The sequence below is a fragment of the Coturnix japonica genome, chromosome 2 (genome assembly GCF_001577835.2).
Source record: "Coturnix japonica isolate 7356 chromosome 2, Coturnix japonica 2.1, whole genome shotgun sequence".
Lineage (NCBI taxonomy): Eukaryota > Metazoa > Chordata > Aves > Galliformes > Phasianidae > Coturnix > Coturnix japonica.
In genome coordinates, this window is record NC_029517.1 from 113314618 (window position 1) to 113334588 (window position 19971).

The 19971-nt window shown below is 39.5% G+C and overlaps 1 protein-coding gene across 4 annotated transcripts in view; it reads right to left on the reverse strand.

Moving 5' to 3' along the window:
• RUNX1T1 (RUNX1 partner transcriptional co-repressor 1) overlaps nt 1-19971 on the reverse strand; it is a 107238-nt gene that overhangs the window by 79119 nt on the left and 8148 nt on the right. Inside the window, exon 1 of one of the 4 annotated variants that reach the window (XM_015855919.2) lies at nt 9602-9689. The exons of 2 other annotated variants lie outside the window; for them this stretch is intronic. In XM_015855919.2, coding sequence (XP_015711405.1) covers nt 9602-9689 — 88 coding nt within the window. Of the gene's footprint in view, nt 1-9601; nt 9775-19971 lie in introns of those variants that run through there. One more of the 4 variants, XM_015855918.2, reaches the window with a different exon arrangement.

The following is a 19971-nucleotide window of genomic DNA, read 5'->3' on the forward strand; positions in this document are numbered from 1 at the left end:
CTAAGAAAATTACCACATCATCTAAGGATAAACATCACCAAGGCACTATGGAAAATTTTATACTGATTTGGTATCATTTCTGAAAGGACACAATGGAATACTGAAGATGCCACTTCACTGACAGAAGAAGAAACACAGCTGGTGCGCCCCAGAGATGCCTGAGCAATGATACCTGGTCCTGTTCAAACAGGGTCATATTTTAAGATCCCCTACCCCCCATACACACACCCAAAAAAAAAAGGGGGAGGAGCTCAAGCTATCAGTTGCCTTTTGACTTGAAGCTCAGAGTGTTTGCTCGTTCAACATGGGTAGGGAAACTCCTCCTGCTGTAGTATATTAACCCTAGTTTTGACCTCTAATCAATGTCATTTCAATGCATGGGATTTTCATAATAAAGATAACGTGAGAGCATATTTCTGTGAAAGAGGATCAACCACTTGCCATAAATTTGAGCCTTGCATTTTTCTTCGTAACACGTCAATATTTGTGACACTAACTAAACATATTTTATTCATTTGACAAGGACTGTTACATTATATTGAAAACTTTTGTTTCAATGTCACCACCTCCCCGTTTTGACTGATGGCGAGTGAGTTTTGTTAAAACGCAAGGGGTGATAGCGTATGCTCCAGTGAACTTTCCCTCCTCTCAGCACCAGAGACAAAAACCTGCAGCTCCGCTCTGTGCTGGCAGCCATCTGGACAGCTTTCTCTCAATGCCTGCCCCACACCACACTGCAGGCAAAATTTCAGGGCTCTCGAGCTCTGTGGAGCTATTCATGACATACCAATTTCACATTTTCTGCTTGTAAGCTTGCAACAATAAATGCTAATGAGGACTATGAATGACATTTTTAAAGACAATAAAAAGGTCTCCAAATCCCTTGCATATGGAGACACTATTTTCTAAACTTCACCTTCTGTTAGGGAACCATTACACTCTAAAGGAAAAAAATAACCTAAGGAGAACAATGCGATGATCAAAGCATAATCGAGTCCTTAAGAATTCCAAAGAAAATAATGTTTGCAAAGCCAGGTTAATGACAGACAGACATTATGCCGATGCACAGTGCTAACATTTGAATGCAGAACTCTTTCTCAGTAGCGCTGCCCTTCTTAGCACTGCGCTCAAGAATTCCTGGCTGTGGGGTGGGTTTGGGGGCAACATGGCAGATCCTCACTTCTCCTGATGACATGCAACCTAAGAAGTCTTGCATTTGGACCTTTTATTTACAAAGCTCTAGTCCAAAAGTAAACAGTCCTCATTAATTGCTTGGAAACTCTATGTTCTCATGGAGATTACTGTACTGACCGAGAGTGACCAAGAGAAGTTCCTAGTTTTAATGTTTTCTTTCCCAAATCTGTCTTTTGCAGTGCTATTGCTACTCTAAATTAAAGGGCTGTCTTTACTCTGGGTAGTATGTTTTGTGTTTAATTAAAGACAGTTTCCCTTATCAGCAAAGACTAAAAACACTTTCAAGAAAATCCACCAGGTGGAGCAAATACACAGCGATACACGTTTATTTATGCTCTTACTGCCATTTTCAACAGAGAAAATGTTTTATATGGAAATATTCCTACCTCTTGACCTCCCTTCTTTGCCCTTCTGTCAAGTATTGATCAATTTGTACTTATTTACTCCATTTATAATCGTACAAAAGCTTTGTTCAAAGGAGCCCTGATAGGAATCTACTGTTGTTGAGCACTTGAGCACTTTCAATATAGATTTGCAAACCACAATAGTCATTGAAAAGAGTCAAAGAAGTGAAATTAGAGAATAGCATTCTTCAATAAAATATTATTTCAAAAAAAGTGAAATTAGAAAATACTATGCTGAATGATACTTTGTTGAATAATACATGTGTATATACATTATATATGTGTACGTACTCAACAGTAAACGGAAAATGAGCTTATAAAAAAAGGCTGATAAGCGTTCAGAAGATAGAGCTCATTCTTATATCAGACAATAAAACCTTTACACTGGTCTCCAGTACAGTGGGCTGGAAACCAGGCCACTGTATGCACTCATGTAAACAGCAGCACCAGTAGCATCATAGCAGTAGTGCTGCACGGTATGTTGCTGTTTATTGTTAATACCTTTATTTTTGTATTAAACCAGTCAACCTCTGAGTAAATTCAAAAGCGCAATGAATGAGGGCTGTAAATAAATATTCAAGCTTATCCTTAACAGCTAAACATTACTTCTCCATTTAAGCTGTTTTCCAGAGCCAGGTGAGAAAGCCACTTCCTCATCAAATATTTTAAATTTCCCTGATGAAGGAGAAGATCTAATGAAATAAAGGCAGGGGGGCACCTTTTTACGGGAAGAAAATTAAGTCTTAACAGAAAAGCGGCTATGGATGAGTCTTCTCACAGTTATAATAGGACAACCCACTGGCAGAGCCTGTAATTGCTAAAATGGCAAAGCAATATCACCAAGTGAACTGCTCTAATGCAGTTCAGTGTCTAGAAACACAGCATAATCAGTACACAGTCCTTCAGCCCTTGATGATGGAAAGGATTATTGTTTGAGTGACAAAGGCAAAGTATTGATTTCCATAAATTTCCTCCACCTCTCCATTGTTTCCTTAGTTACACCTTTTCTAGCATTTTTTTTTCACTTGCCAGTTCAGAGTTCCTCTCCTCTCTCTGCCATCAGTACTACCCCTCTGTCCTCGATTATGTGCCCATCTTCTGACCCTTCTACATCCCAGTCAGTTTCCACAACCAAAACCAATCCCAAATGGATTCACCAAATGTGCAATCTGAGGAGAAAGTCCCCAGATGCAAAAGAGGCTGACAGAAGATCTGTGCTTTTAGTTAGCCCCAGATGAATCCAATCACAGCTAAGGAGTTACCATTCAAAATCTTTGTTTCTTAAGGAACAGGGAGGGATCTGTACAAACACAAGCTTTTACATACAGTTTTATTTTATCTAATTGTGTTGCACTCCACATGGTGCTTAGCTGTAACCACTCAGAAGAGAAGCAGGAGAGGAACATAAGAGGTGATTATGAAGTGGAATTTCATACCAAGAGCAAATTATGGCACTTCACACTAGCAGAACATCTGCAAAGAGCAGTAGAAAGAGCCTGGACAACACAAGGTGACAGTTTTAATGCAGCTTGGGACTGTTTTCTGCGAGAATTTTCCTTAAGCAAAACTGTCACAGCAGTGGCTTGAAGATATAGCCAAGCTAGGCTTTTTTCCCCTCCAGTTTCAAATGGAATAATGATTGAAAACCATTATCTCCTCCAAGGGATTTCTGATGTTGCAGCCATGAACTATGCGTTACCCTTTTCTGATGTTTTCAGAGGGGAGCTGGATACCCAGTGGGTGGGAGGAAGGACAGTGTGGCTGCTGTTGTCACCACCCATGGGTGGGGAGTTTGCTTTTCCTATGCTGCAAGCTGAGACTGGCAATGTCTGGCTAGGTCATGGCCAGTTCATTGGATTAAGAAGTCTAGAAAAATGTAAAAGTGTGTCATACAACAGAAGGAGGGACACACATGTTCATACTGACATGTTATTTCCTGCATATACACAAGCCCTGTGGAAACATGGCCCTGACCATAAACCAACTTTTTTTCATCCTATAGATTCAAGCAATATTTGTTTATGCTATAGCTTCTCTACAGTATGTAAGGATAAAAGGATTTAAAACTGTGCGTTTAAGTAATTCACTTTTACTTAAAGGCCAGACCAGGTACACCAGAATAGCATAGGAACCTACTGAAAAAGGGGGCTTGATTCTAAAAGGTGGAGTATTGTGTACATATTTAAGAATTTATTAGATCATGATTATCGATCTGGCACACTGTAACAGCTCTTTTGTTGTAGCATCCCCTGCAAATCCTTCTTAGATGGAGGATTAGGAGCACAATAGATCATAATGACTCTTTTGGTCCCATTATGCTGTGTGTACTCACAGCTGCAGATGCCGGTGGAAGGGCACATTCTCCTAATGAGGAATCCCCTATAAACCCTTTCCTGGTAATGGCCGTTAATGTTTCTGCGCAGGAAGAGTATGCCTTTAAATCTTTATTACAAAATCCTAATGAAATACTAGCAGGGAAAATGTAAGTGACTGTTCGAGCAATTTTGATCACACCTACAAAGTAACCAAAGCCATTAGCACGTGAAAACGTCCTGCACAACTACAGAAATAACTCTACAGATTGGACTGAAAGCCTATGGTGTAAAAGAAAAGGAAACCATAGTTAACTTTTAGCTCTCTGTTCTCCACTCCTATAACCACAAATACATTTTTGGACCAGCTTTTGCCCACAACAATGAAACATAACAGTCACATGCTGCACTGATTTGTGCTGCAAAGCCAGATAAACATGTTCCCTTCCTCTGCTACTTGCACCTTGTGACTGTCAACACAATTATTTACAGTACTGTGCTATAAACAATTAAATGTATCCAACTAAGTCATATTCTTTACCATTCAGACAAAAAAATCAAATTTTAATTTCCTATCAATCAGGAAAACAAACAAACAAATATGATATACACATTCTGTGCTTTTCAGTACCTTTACCTAATTTAAGCATCTGCAACCTTGACCTTTACATGATAGCAGATTTTCTACCTAGGGCTGATGTTTAAGTACCTCCCAGCCTCAGCCACAGAAAGACTCCATGGGTCACAGGGAATTCCCTCAACACTCAATACCTATGAACAACAACTACAACCAACCTCAGTATTTCAAAACTGAATGCAAAGTCGGACACCTAAGAAAATCACATGAGTACTAAGAATGGAAGTGCTGATAGCTGCCACCATTGTTTCAATAGGCCATGCCAGAACAAACACTGGCTTGGTTTTATGCCATGGGATGAATAAAAGTAATGTTGCCAAGCATGCTGAAAATGAGAGACTTGGAGTGCCAAGTATGATGATTACATTCATGATTACACAAAGAACAAAAAACATCTTCAAAATTTTCTTTCATTTGCTGCGCAGCACAAGCTCAAGTCTGAAAGGTCTTGATCCTCAGAAGGATCCTCTGAAAATGAGAGAGGTTAAGTGAAGGGAGAGAGAACAATAAAGCAAAAGGAAAAACCATGAGTTCAGAAGCGAAAGGGTTAACCTGTTTTGTTTCAGTCGGTGTTCTACCAATGCCAGAATTACAAGGGAAAGACTAAAAAGAGCCAATTTTTTATTATTATTATTGTTATTATTCTTTTAAAAAGAAAAAAAAAAAAATCAGGCCTATCTGTCACAGTGTTGTCCGGGCTGGAAGAACCGGCAGGAACCTCAGATTCCTGACCAAGCCCTCCTGCACACAATGCCTCCTGAATGGAAGGAACCCAGGCCCAGCAGAGATAGCCCGCTGTCAGGAACCGGCCCTGACGTGTGTGGACAGACAGGGCTGGCCTCGCAGGATGTCAGAGCGGCAAACTGCAGCTCGAGATACTGCATTTTCACACACTCTCAGCCTGGATGTTTTGCTCTTCAGGTAATTAAACAAGGAAACGGGGCTGATGTGTACAAGTCTGACCCCTGCGCTGCGGCTCCACACTTCTGCCTATCAACTTCCGCAAGGACTGCCTGCAGCATCAACAGTCTTCTGCTCTGCTCCCCTCTCTCCCAGTGCCAAGCTCTAAAACAAATCCTCCTGGAATTATGTGCTGCTGCTGCCTACTCCTTTTGCTGTTTCAGAAGGACTAAATTGGTTGGTGTTCCATATGCCTTGCTGCTTTTTCGTAGGAAGAAGGAAAAAGGAAGGAGACAATTACTTTCTGAGAGCTGCTCCTCAGATACAGTCGCAAGATTACATGGAGGAAGGGAAGAATGCATGAAGCAAAGAATTCCCGAATTAATGCTTACGTTCAGGTCATTATTCAAAATGTGGAAGATCCTGAAAAGTCTCTCTGATTCATCCATCCAACCAGTTATTATTATCCAACCCAACACTTATTATTATTTTTCACTTTCTGAGTCTTTGCTTTGCATAATGGTATAAATCATAGAATCAGAAAAAAATAAACCAGTGTCTCATCTCTCTATTTTTTTCCTATATTTAAGAAAGGGTAGAAGGCAGGTGCTACCACCTATAGTCTGTGAAAGCCCTGCACATGCTGCTCACTGGCTGACCCAGTTTCTACGCTCTTTAAATACTATTTAAACAAAATGATTTTAGAAAGGGTAACATATTCTTACTTCTTCTGAAAACCCACAGAATAGAATATTGGCTGAGAGAGAGAGACCAGAAGAAAGGGGAGCACAAAAGCGTGCCTGCTTGTCTGTGTTCAACACAAAGAACATTAAATGAAAACAACTGGCACGCCGCCAAATTCCTATACAGGCAAAGAGATTCAAATAAATTGATTTCACGCATCACACTGACCTGGGATCAGTGAGCAGTGCTACAATACACTTGCTGCTCCATGTGGGGCAAAGCCCATTAATGTTATCAGAGCCTCAGCACATCACCGCGAGGAAAAAAAGGGAAACCAAACTCTGCATACTCAGATATTCACTTTGGAAAGGGAACTTAAGCTGAAGTGCTTTGTTTCAGTTTACTAATAAATATATCCTATTCTCACAGTCTGTTCATCTCAAAGGTTTCTAAGGTTGTACTTTACAAATTAAAATAAATACAAATGCCATACGCTCACCCTTACACCCTGCTTTCAATGTAGCTGCTCTCAAACTCAGTTATTCTCTGTGAATTTCCTCCCTTCCCCGTCCGCCAGTGTTTTATATAGATTGTAGGCTATTTTCTTTGTACTTCAAAAGCTGGATCCCTGCCCAGTATGTTCTTCTTGGCTCAGAAAGTAAGCTGAAGAAAACGGCCACCAGTCTCAACCACTCCAAATCAACCTGACCTACAGAAAAAAACCATCATTTGCAAGTCAGCTATAAACAAGGCCCTTCTTCACTGTGTAGAATTGCTTGGGCTCCGTCCCTCATTTCAGAATTTCACTTTCTTACAAGATGTGAAGAAACCCATATGCATTGTGGAGTCTCTTCTTGTCATCCAGCCTTTGTTTTTCATTAAGATCTCTCACACTCATACCACACAATCAAGAGCGATGCCAGCCAGCCACAGGTGTGCACCACATGAACAGACGAAGACCCGATTGTGAGTCGAGTAATGACAATCCTGTGTCTGTAATGCACTCGTCCCCAAGAACTCTATTACATCTGTTATATGTTAGAAGGGGGAATTATTACTTCAATTGGACTCTTCAAGATGCGTAAGCACGCAAACAATTGATTTAAAGACTAACAAAGGAAAAGCAAGGAAAAGAAGACATTACAGGAGCAGAAGAAAGGTTAGGATCACCGTAAGCATAGGCAGACTGGTACAAGTGGCCATTGCTTCAAGGAAGCTATAGATTCAATCACCTCCTACTTTGCCATTATTCCATTTTTTGTTTCAAATAGTAAGTTAAATCTTCTAGGGCACAGCAATATCCATATTAAATTGACTTCAAACACCGCTGCGAGAACACTCATCTCTAACCTACTTCTGCTTTTAATGAAAACTACATCACATGATCTGAAAAGGTGTTGTCTGCCAAACCATCCATCGAAGCTGGGCTGAAAGTTGCTATAATATATAGGACAAAGCTATCTAGGGTAATGGAACAGAAGCTTTTTGATGGATTTCAAAAGAGTGTTGGGCACATCTCTCAAGTCAGTCATCCAAATTTCAGTGCGGAGCATCTTGGCCATTTAAGACTAAAATTCTTGAATGTGTTACGAACACATACATCCAGATTTAGGTAACTTACTCAGCCACTTCCTTCCAAATATATCTCAAAATGGGTGTGCCCAAAGATCTATCAATTACTCACCACCACCAATTGCTGTCTTTTCTACAGAATAGCTGCAAGGCAGTTCTGGATCGGCTTTTTCACTAAGGTAAAATTATAGTTAACTCTGTAGGTTTTGCTACAGAGAGGATGTGCTTGTTTTGCTATAAAGCTAGATTGATAGGGCTGCAAGAAGGAACTGTTTAGGATACAGCAGCTTTGTAATGATGGTACAGATGCATCTGCACCCAGGTGATATGGGCAGTCTGACCTGCCCAGTGGTTAACAGGACAGGCAACATGCTGTTCCCTCCCATTTGGCAAATATTTCAGTAGTACAAGAAGATCATTTGGGCTTTATAAAGATGAAGTGATTTTCAGTCATATTCAATCCTTCTTTCTAATAAAAATGATCAGTATTAGAAAACACGTCTGTCTCCTAAGTTGTAGAAAATTTCCATTATCTTGCACGTGCTCTGACAGCAATAAACCACAATAAGCTTCACATTAGTATGCCAGCACTGCATGCTTGAGGCATGAAATCTTTACTTTTACATTTATTTATTTTTGAAATCCTTTATGAAGACCAATATCGCAGAAGAAATCAACCAACAGCCACCCATACGAGGTACACTTGCACTTTGAAAACTGGACTGCAGGTAGAAGAAAGGAGGGGAATTAGAAGATAAACACTGCGAAATCAACAAAATAAAAATGCAAGAAAAATGTCTGCTAAGAATATGCTTTCTTTTCCACACTGCCTGTGTGCAGGAAGATCACAGAGATACAATGACTTGCTTTAAATCAAGCTAGAAACTCAATTTAGAATGCCAATTCATTTTTAATAGGTGTTGGTTTTTTTTTTTTTAAATTACGCCCACAGAAACTCACAAAGCCTCCACAGCGTGCAAATCTCCTTGCATTACAGCACCCATACAGTATTGTGGGGCCCTGAGTAGGCAATGTCTCACATACAGAGGCTAGGGACACAAAACCAGGCTTCAGCTGCCTTCAAAATAAACCAGAGCACAGCCCACAATACTCAGACTGCTTGTTCACTTTATTTTGATATCATACTCCATCAAAGTTATGTCAGAGGCAAAACAGTCCAACACTAAAAAAAGACAGTATCAAGAGTGTTGGAAAGCACTTAGACTCAGTTCAGTACTTTCTTGCTATCCAGACACCATTTTAGGAGAAAAAATGCAGTTTCAGTAAAGACAGGAATGACAGTCATAAGTTAAGTAGAAAAGTCATTCTGCCACCACAGATTTACTTCTCAACTACAGTAAAAACTTTTGCATGCAAGGAACTGGAATATTCACCCCCAATATTTCCTGAATCAAATTTAACACAGATTCCCAATGCAATGAGTTCACCAGAGGGTTCCTCTAAATTATAAAGACAGCCATTTGGCCAACATGATTACAACTGTCCCTTAACCTGGTTGCAAATACCATTCTAATTCACAGTGCTGTAAACTAAACTTTATTATTTTTACAGCCCAGTCAAACAATATTTATATGCCAGATAAAATGTACCTATGGCATCAAAAATAAAGGAAACATGGTTAAAGACTGCAAGTAGATGTATTTACAAGAAAAGAACAATTCTAGAAAAGTCATCACTGAAGGATTTCATTGCTAGAGCTGTACTCTTTCAGTGATATTAAAATGATGGCAACACTTTGATTGACTTAGGCAGACTCTTCGGAGGCTAAGGGCAAAGATTTCAACTTACATTACAGTTTACACGGCAAGGTACAGCCATTACAAATAACTTCTGAATAGTATGCACATTATAAGATCAAATATGTTTCTGTTCCTTACCTTGACAAAATTCAAAGTTCCCTTTTTTCCGGCAGTCACCTATCACTAAACTCAGTGCTCTCCAAGTGTTTCTTTTGACAGATATCATTCTCCACCAACCGCTCTGCTAATTTCCTCTTTCCTTTTCTGACTGGGACAGATATTATGTTCACCAGCCCAGAGATCAATCTTTTCTATTGACAACAACAAATGAAAAAAAAAAAAAAAAGAAAGAAAAAAAAAAAGAAAGAAAAAGAAAAAAAAAAGCACATATCACAGCCAGTTTGAAGAACCACACCCCTTCATTTGCATAATAATAGCAGTCTTTTAAATAAAGAGAGAAGACAGAATCGCTATCATTCTAAATCAACTACCCACATTTTCTTAGTCAATATAAGGCAGTGCTTTGATACCATATTAATTCTTAGACAAAGCCTGCTTCAGAAGTTGCCCATTTTCGACTGTTAATATATAAAGGGCAGCCTGCATGCCACCTATTTACTAATTCTGTAAAAACAATTGGCTTCAAATGCATCAATATGATATAAAATATTATATACTTTACCTGGTTGAAAAGAAGCCCTAGAGAATAATTTATTAAATGAACGTGGTTACTAAAAATGGAAACCTTGCAATTACACAACAGTATATGAACTCGTAAGTCGTAATAGCAAACACATTTTAAGAAAGACAGAACAAAAAGGTATTGATGTATTTACAAATCATCCTCCCACTTCTGAAAAGGCAATTTCTCTCGCACTCCAACACCTACGTGAGCTGTTTATTTGGGTTACACAAATACTTTGTCATTAGTATGAGCCCATATGACAGTGCTGTCAGTTTTTCCAAGACATTAATATGCTTTCCGGGGTTCATAATTATGTCAAAGCAGAGAGGTTTCAGAGCCAGGCACGCAGTTATGTCCATGCTTCAATCTGCATCCACTACTTAGGTGTTTCAGGACATACAGTTAAGCATGCAGAAGGATCTGGCCACAGCCGCATGCATCTACCCAAGAACCCAGCCCGGACTGCCTCCTGGACTAGATTATGCTGCAAAAAAAATGGATCGCCTGAGGGCATTTTCAAAAGATGACATTTGTACTGATGCTCAGAATGGCAATCTTCCCCACAGAAAAAAAACAAATGTTTCTGTGCAGCCCTGGCCCGAGCCAAATCCCTGTTATTTCAAGAGGTGTAAGGGGACTTCAGGACTGTACCCAGTATTTGGCAACTGTTGACTTTCAAAATGACACCATTGCCTTTGGAAATCTAGAAAACAACCGCCAAAGTAGAGTTAGGACTCTCCCACTTGGGTGCAATAATTATTTTCCTAAACTTATTATTACCATGTGGAAATTCTGTAGTTGCCACCATGTACATATGCTGGCATTCAGAATTACCTTTCCATAGTGCCTTATCATGAATTCTGTACTTTTCAAATCTTCAGACTTCTGGATAACACGTTACACTTAGACAAATGCACACAATGTTCCCTAAACTGCCATTATTGTTTGATTTGAATGTTACAGCCATAAACCCATGCCACTGGCAAAGCTGAAAAATACTTCACTGACCAAGTGGCCCCATTAATTTCACTGAGCTCATTTAAACATTAAGTTTTCTACTGAGTGACGATAGCACAATCTGGTTGAAATACGGGTTTAGAGTCGAACAGTAAATTAGCATCATATTCTGGATTCAGAATTACATGTTTTGTTAACCTTCACTAATTTGGCCACTGGAAATAATTAAGATCAAATATGTTAAATTTTGTAACATGTAACAATTCACTATTTGTGTCTACTGAATAGCATGCTTCTCTTCAAAGGTTTTTAAATCTCTTACTGTACCACAATAAGTTCTTATGAAAGAGAAAAAAAAAAATCAAAGAAAGTACCCATCTGTGGCCCACATCACAATGGAGTCACCACTTTAACTTACTGTTCTTCCTTTGTTACAGCCTCAGGTTCATTTTCTCTACGTACCACATTTTCTAAAGTGATGGATGCATTCTGTTATACCCATTCCACAGTAATCTGCCTTTTATAACGCATTTTTGCTTCCCGATTTGTAAACAGTTGTTGTCTCTGGAATGTACATGCAAAATCATCTAAAGTCTGAACTTCACTGAAAGTAGAATGCCTCAAACAATTTGTAGTCTTACAAGAGTGTTATAAAAAAGGATCAACATGTTGTATTACCATGGAAATTTTGAAAAACATACTTTCCCAAACAAATATTACTTTTTCTCAATGGTATGAAGTAATGAAAACCACATGTGTAAATCTGCGATCCATGCAGTAGTTCAAGCTGCAGCTAATAGAAAATACAGAGAGTGAACTCTGCCATATAAAGGATTCTTGTTACAGAAATATAATGTGAAAACCAGATGCAGACAGAAAACCTTAATCACAGATGGGAATGTAATCACTGGAATACAGAATACTTTTTTGATCAATCTCAACCATATGAGAAATGTATTTATTTTCTAAGGAATGCAATAACTCGAGAGAGACTTCTATTTGAATTCAGTTAACCTCATATTCACAGTGCTTTTATCTTATATATAGAGAGGGGGTGATATAACCTGAGCCAAGTTTTTAAGAAGAGCCATTGGCCCTGGCAGATCATTCTTGTATCAGCTTATCTTTCAAGGAATTAATAGGATGTAAAGACTACAAATATCAGAATCAGCCTCAAAAGAAATCAACTACTATTGCACTTCTTAGTTACTGCCAGAAATCTCTTCATCACCTAAGCTCTTCTCTGGTTAATTTTTTCCCTTAATATGTGGTTCTTCAGAACTGCAATGCAAAAAGCATATTATTGTGCTCAAGCTCTGCAGATTGGAGCTGGAGTCCTGTAAGAAAGAACTTCCCCACTCCATTATAAAACCTGAAAGTGTCATCTGTTCAAAATGTTCAGTCTACTCCAGGCCTCCTCCTAACTACTGGAAATTCTAATGAATGCCTTCCACACATACAGATCTTGGTGTCAGAAAAAAAGAACACAACGCGCTCCAGCTATGTATTATATCAAAACTATTAAACACAGCTTGCATTTTACCAAGCAAGACAGACCAGGACTACCCATTTTCATTGCTAGTGACTTTCCTGCTCAAAAGTCAGAGATGGAAATAGAATCACAGAATGGTTCGGATTGGAAGGGACCTCAAGGATCATGAATCACCAATCCCCCCCCACCTCCCACCCCAGCCCACTCCCCCCACCCCCCACAGGCAGGGCCACCAGCCTCCACATTTAATACCAGACCAGGCTGCCCAGGGCCCCATTCAACCTGGCCTTGAACACCTCCAGGGAGGGGTGGGGCATCCACAGCCTCTCTGGGCAGCCTGTTCCGGCTCTTGGTAAAGAAATTCCCCTTGACATCCAACCTAAATCTTCCCACTTTTACTAAAGCAGTAGCAAAGAAAAATATGGAAATTGACATGCAATAGGAATATCAAGTTCAAGATTCAGGTCACAAACACGCTACCAGCAGAGCTCACACTGCCGCAAGGGCTCAGCCTCTTCAAAACACCATGCTCCTACCTCACCCTCCTCATCAAACAAATTTTACACTTGGTGCTCAGACTGAACTCTCACATTAAAATGCAAGAAAATCATGGGTGTTCATTGGGCTAATTCCTGTAAACGCATTTTTCTCAATGGAATGCCTGCATGCTTGATGGCATTTGAAACAAACTACTTACTGCATATGTATTTTTTCCTTCTATGTTAACAACTAATAAACCAGCTGATGAAAACACTTTGATTCTTCCACTGCAACAGAAGTTTGGATTGTTTTTGAACTGTATTGTCTACTCTTCCATTTAACTTTGAATTTCTGGGGCTGCAGCATCTATCAATAGTGCAGGATTCAACATTTAACTCTAAATTAATATGAATTGGACATGCTGGTCCTGTTTCTGAACAAGCATGCCTCAATTAATAATAAACTTGGGCCAGATATGAGTTTAAATTGCATGCTTTTTGGACAGCATGCTTTACATGTGTAGAGTGCTAAGAATTAGAGATGAATCTTGCAGCTGCAAAACAGTTCCACGTGACAAAACAGAGACCCTGCAAACTCTTTCTTCATGTCATGTGTGAGTATGTGTGTGCCTGCATCTTTTTCTTCCCCTCATCTAATTTCATCTGTGAGAGACTGTCCCTAGAGGACAAGAGAAGAGAGAACCAATTATATCCAGAGGTTGGTTTCTCCAAAATGAAGGCATCTGTTCCATGCCAACGACTTCCACATGGAAGGAAAACAGAACTTTGAAGGCATCTGTGTTCATGGCTGACAGTCACAGATCTTAGGGTCTACTGTAATTGCCCAGCTGCAAACACAGTTTGGTTGCTGCTGCTGTCAGCTGATCTTGCACAGAAAAGAAGGGAGTGTAAGCCCACAGAAAGTAGCTGAATAAAAATCAGGTATTCTTACAGGAACACTGATACCTTCTCCCATCTGATGAGAGTATTTTTTATAATAAAATGGCTTTGATAGAGCTGAATTGTGAAGCCATTTTTTAATGAACCCTTTACCAAATATTCTGCTTTAAAATGCTATTTTTGCCATTCTGTAAATAATATATAAGTTTAGGCATAAAGTGCTCATTATTTGTTCGTATTTTGGGCTGGTATTTTGTAAGAGTGATTCAGAAACCAGCATGATTCACCAGCCACAGAATCCTGCAGCCCGCCCCACTTGGGCAAGTAGTATTGGTAAAAGCAAGAGTATACCTGAGCAGAAGCTTCTCCATTTCCTCCCAGATGCATATGGCAGACAAATAACTTTCATAATATTTATTATTCAACTCACACAACTTCCAGTGTGAGTGGATCCTTTCCAAAAGACACTTAAAGAAATGTTACTGATAGCTTAAAACCTGCCTTACAGCATCGGGAGCAATGCCTGCAGCAAAACACTCAGCAATGCTGTGCCTGTTTGCTGCTAAAATCAAGTGAATAGGAAAGCAGCAGCTCATCTGAAGCATCTGGACCCCAACTAGTCTTCCAAAGCATAGCACTGAATGCCAGCACGGAACTAAGAATACTGACCATGCAAATGCAACACAGTGTTCTAAAAACAGAGCGGCCTGCACAGAGGAAGTGTTTTCCTTCCCCATCCTTCACCCATCACATAAAAATGGACCAAAGTTTTTACAAATACTTCATATACCTGTGATCTTTTGCAGTTTTCTTATGTAGCACTTCTATCAACAACTCAAAAGAAAAAAAGACACTGTACATTAAAGAAACGTCTTCCCTTTGTTGTGTTGTATTGTTTTAATAGGATTATTAGTTATTTTGCTGGATTTCACCTGCTAACCCTCACATACATGGTACTCAGCCCTTCCAGCCAGCAAGATACACAACTGAGGAAGGCCAACCAGATTCCTATGCAGCTTCCCTTGCCTGGCACATACCTTGAATTATTACAAATGTGCAAGGTAGAGAATATGGGGGGAGACACAGCAGACCTGACACTTCCTGACCACTTCTAAATTGCCTCCAGGAAGGGCAAGAGTTGGGAGTAAGGACAATTAATACAGCCACCTGCTTCCTGTGACCTCCTGGGGAGCAGGCATGGCTGCTGACAGTGGGCTTTGGCACTGTCACTGAGGTCCTGCCCATCCTTCTCTTCCCAGAGAATCTGAGAGATAATAAAAACAATAGTGGCCAACAATAGCTCCATAAGATAAGGAGAAATTTTGGCCTGGACTAAAAAAAAAAAAAAAAAAAAAACATTAAAATAAATACATAAAATTAAAAATAAATAAATGAAGAAGGAAATTATTCAAAACCTCCCAAGCATTTCATGGGAAGAGGACAGGACCCATAAATCTCAGAAACTGTCTAGGAAGTGATACATTGACTCACTCTTAAAACTACTGTAGCTGTTATTTACTGTAGCTGTACATGTCTCTGGAAAGTTTTGGAGCAGGCAGCTGGCTTAAACACAGTTTTACAGCTCTTGGGACTCAGAAGTGAAGAAATCTGGCCCCATGTACTCAACAGGAACCTCTGAGAATATTATTACAGCAGGAATAGATTTTTTCTCTCCTTTAAATGGAATTCTTCATCAGGTAACTCCATCATTTATAATGCAAAGACAGTGACTCACTTTACATTCAGACCTGAGCTAGCCCACTTATCCTTACATCAGATAATTTCATTAGGACAACATCTGAATCTGACCTCCAAATGAGTACAGCAGAGTACTGCTAAAATCACAGAGGTGAGACAGGAACAATGAAGGTGCAGATCTCCAACCTTGTGTTGAGACGAAAGGCACACCCAATCTTCAAGGAGAACTGGGTGTGCAAACACCACTGAAGATGTGAATGCCAGTGCTTTCAGGCCAAAGCTCACAAGCTCTGCTAACCCATGGAGTTGCATTAATTTATCATGGTGCACAGGAAATGCATGTAACATCCAGAAACTAAGCTTTGCTATTACAGTTCAGTTTGATGTTTTCCTTGCTCATCTTCAGCACACTTTAATACAGGTTGCAGCATGCTTTTCCAGCATTAAGTGGTTTGCCAACAAGCTTTAAAAATAATAAATAGCACAGTCATGAAACAGCTTTTGCTTAATGGTTCCTAGAACTCACTGACTTCACTCACTAAAACCCTTTCTATAATGTTACTCTTAAATACTTTCAGCAGTGTCACCATTAAAATAAAATAAAAAATCATCCCGGCACTCCCATCCATTGATAGCACACCCGCAGGTGCCATTATCCCTAAATTTGTTGGCAGCTTTCTCTGGCACCACTATGCTTTAATGGCCCTGGCAGCAAACCTCACCTGGATGTCACTGAAAGCACTCCTTTGGAGCGCACTTCCCAAATATCCTTTTGCAGCACTATCAGTACGTCTCCTTTGTTGCATTCTAATCACCTCATTTTCTGGCAATGGCCTCATGCTCTCTTGCAGTCCAGGCCTGAGCTGGTCTGTGGCAGTGTTCCCCTTAAGCTAACACGTGATTAACAGGCGGGATAATTTTTCAAAGAGGATTTCAGTGTAGTATCTTCACTGTTCATGGTAAGTGTAACTTGGCTCCAAGCTTTAAAATGCATTATAGTTCATCCGAGTAACACAACGGAGCTAATACAATAGCGACACAAAGCACAAGTACAAACCCCAAGCTAATCTAACACTCCATCAGAGAGACTGTTAAACCTTGGGACCACCAGATGCCACACACATTTACTCAACACACCACCTGATTTGTCATGGCAGCACAAAGCACCAGCATCCTGATACTGCCAGAATGGAAATACACAAAACAAAATATTTTATAGAAGATAAACAATACTGGGGAAAAGTGGACAAGTTGGAGAGTTGGATTGCTTCTTTTTTGTCTCAAACTATTTAAAATGACACCTAGACTCCAAGCTAAGTGGCCACCTGTGTGGTCACCTTCAGAAATGTAAAAAAACGTAGTCCACGGACATCCAAATAAAATGAATCACAAAAGAAAATGACTAGTGGTAATGACTACTATTTATGCAAATTACATATTAACATCCAAAAAGGCAGGCACACACAAGCCTCCTAGAGCCACAAAAGTGGCTGCAGTTTTGTACAATTTGTAGCGGTCACGCAACCACCTCCTCAGATGCACATCAAAATTCCTGTTTTTCACTCCCTGGCTCAACATGGCTTTTCACAAATGATGCATATTTTATTATTCATTGTTACCTGCCACTGCATGCGGATTAATTCCACTCCACTAGGTGGAGTCTTATATCTTTCCAGACAGCGACTTAATTTCCAAGGGAATCTGTTATCCTCTATGAGCTGTGGGTGTTACTTTATCATAAGCACCACGGTCGACCTGCCTTGACTAACAGAAGTGGCAATGTCTCAAATGCCTGCTTGAAGAAATAACCAAATATGTCATGAAGACCACATGTTGACGTGTGGCAGTATAGGTCTGTTTAGGAATACTACTGTCGTGCAGTACTGTTCGACACGGTTGTGTTTTTGCGATAACAAAATTTAATCAAGAACACAGAGTTAAAAAATGAACATCAGTAAGTCACTTTATCTCACATATGCCCAACAACTAAAGATAAACAAAAGTATTTTGCTGAACTTCTTTTCAATCCTCTGTGTGCATTCGTAAATATTTTGGATATTTAGGATGTTCTTCCTCTGAAGTATCCCAAAACCTATCACAGAAAATGAAAGCGAGCATGAAAGGATTTCTTTCTATAGTCACATTTCCACTCACAACCACTGGAGTTATATACAGCAACTATTGAATGGGAACAGCAAAACAGCATTCAGAATTTTAGGCTAGCAGTGAGAACAGAGCACTTCTATGAATGTGCTGGGAAATTTTAGGTAAGAAAATTGAGATATAGACTCCCTACCTATATACAATCTCTGTCTGACTCTACCACAATCCCTGCAATAAAAAAATAAAAAAATTAAAAAAAAAAAATCCTGTAACCAAAACAAGAAGCACCTTGGCTTAAAAACTCCTCAGGCAGACAGCATCTCCCTTAGCACATGACGGCAGAGCATTTGTTTGGCGATACTCGCTAGCAGAAAGCTCCGCGTAGGCACTTAGCGCTAACACGGGGCTCCGCCAGGGTCTCACGTTGCCGGGTCAGCCGCGGTGGGGCCAGCACAGAGCGGGTTCTGCTGTTGGCAGATATCACAAGTTATTTAAGGCTACAGACATTTTGCTCTGATCGGCCGTGTTTTTTTGTAATATTTACTTCTCGTACATATGTCTATAACTATGTATACGTCCCACAGAAGGTGAGGTTTAACAGGGTTAGCTTTGTTGGGGGAAAGGAGGTTTGGAGGAAAGGAAACAACTTTCATGTTTAGAAGATTTGAATCTAGTGACTGTCATAGGATGTAAACACTCTTCTGGGGAGGGAGGCTTTTTGTTATGTTTCAGGAGTGCACAGAGTTTGGGATAAAATCTGTATAAATAATCATCCCTCTGTCATTCAACATAAATTTATGCACGTGTGTGCGCACACAGTTATGTTTGAGAATACAAACTACAAAGTAGACACGCCACAGACTTCCAGACAACCTCCTGCAAGCACTGATCTCTCACAAAATCCATTCTATATTTAAATTTCAAGTTTATTGAATTTTAATTATTTTTGATCTGCAGATCACTTTGAGGAAAATCCCCCAAGGTCAATAGCTTACAAATCCAATTGTAAAACCAAACACAAGCATCAGCAAGGCCCCTTCCCATCCAGATACCTGCCAAGGAACTGAGTTCCTGACTTTTAGATTAGAATTCAACAGCTAAATCCCATTCTGATATTCAAGCCAGGTAATTCTCTACAATGCACTAAATATGAAATAAAGAAGAAAATGAAAAGCTCTTGTTTCATTCTGCACATGTACTGATGTTACATACATAAGGCTCTATAGATGTAACTTAATTATCACTTCTTCATTGAAATCCTTATCCAAAAAATTAACAAGCAACTCCCCTTTTCATTGCATCAGGAGGACACTGTTTTATTTTTAATTAAAAAGTAATAACGTGTTGTTTTTGTTTTCCCCTGGAGATGCCTTTGATAGAAAACTTATGTTTAACCAATGCAGCTCTTTCCAGGTTTATAAAATCCACTTGGATTAGCAACTTAAGAGCAGCAAATATGTTTGCATGTAGGTATTCAAAACCTAATTTAATAATTTCATTTAGCCATGGAAAAAGTCACACCAAAAGCCCCACCAAAAGGTTCTTAAGGACCTTAACTATAGATTTGCAGGTTCAGTAAGGAGAAAGTCAAAGAAAGCTCTGCCATGCTCTGAACTTCCCTTACTTTCAGCAAGGTACTCAGAGGTAGGTGAAGCTGTATGGTTAGGGGAAGATTTATGGTGTGAGGAAGCAGTCACTCATCATTTTAAGATACAATTGTAGTTTATTAATGAAATCATTTAAAATGTACACGTTAAATCCTTTAGCCAATACAGTGACATTCAGCTATCCGGTGCCATTTTTATAGTCCAAACAGATATGGCCCTAATTGCATAATGCTATTTTATCTGCTGAAGATAAAAGTGCCGATAAGCAAAAATGCACATTAGGCAGGAGATTTTTCAGAATAGATTTTTTTTTTTTTTTTTTTAATAACCCACTTGCATTAACAAAAGATTGCAATGGCTTCCAAATTATAGGGTGTTATTTTTAGTGAAAGTAGTTCAATATTCATATTGGAGCAGATGTAGCAGTTTAACAAAACAGCTCTTCAAATCCTGCACAAATTGAAAACAGGAAAACTGATTGCATTTTCTCTTATCACTTTCCTTTTCTGAATTGACACTTTTGGCCTTCTGAAAATTTACACATGGCTTTCATCTCAACAGCACCTGCTGATCAAACAGAAACCTAA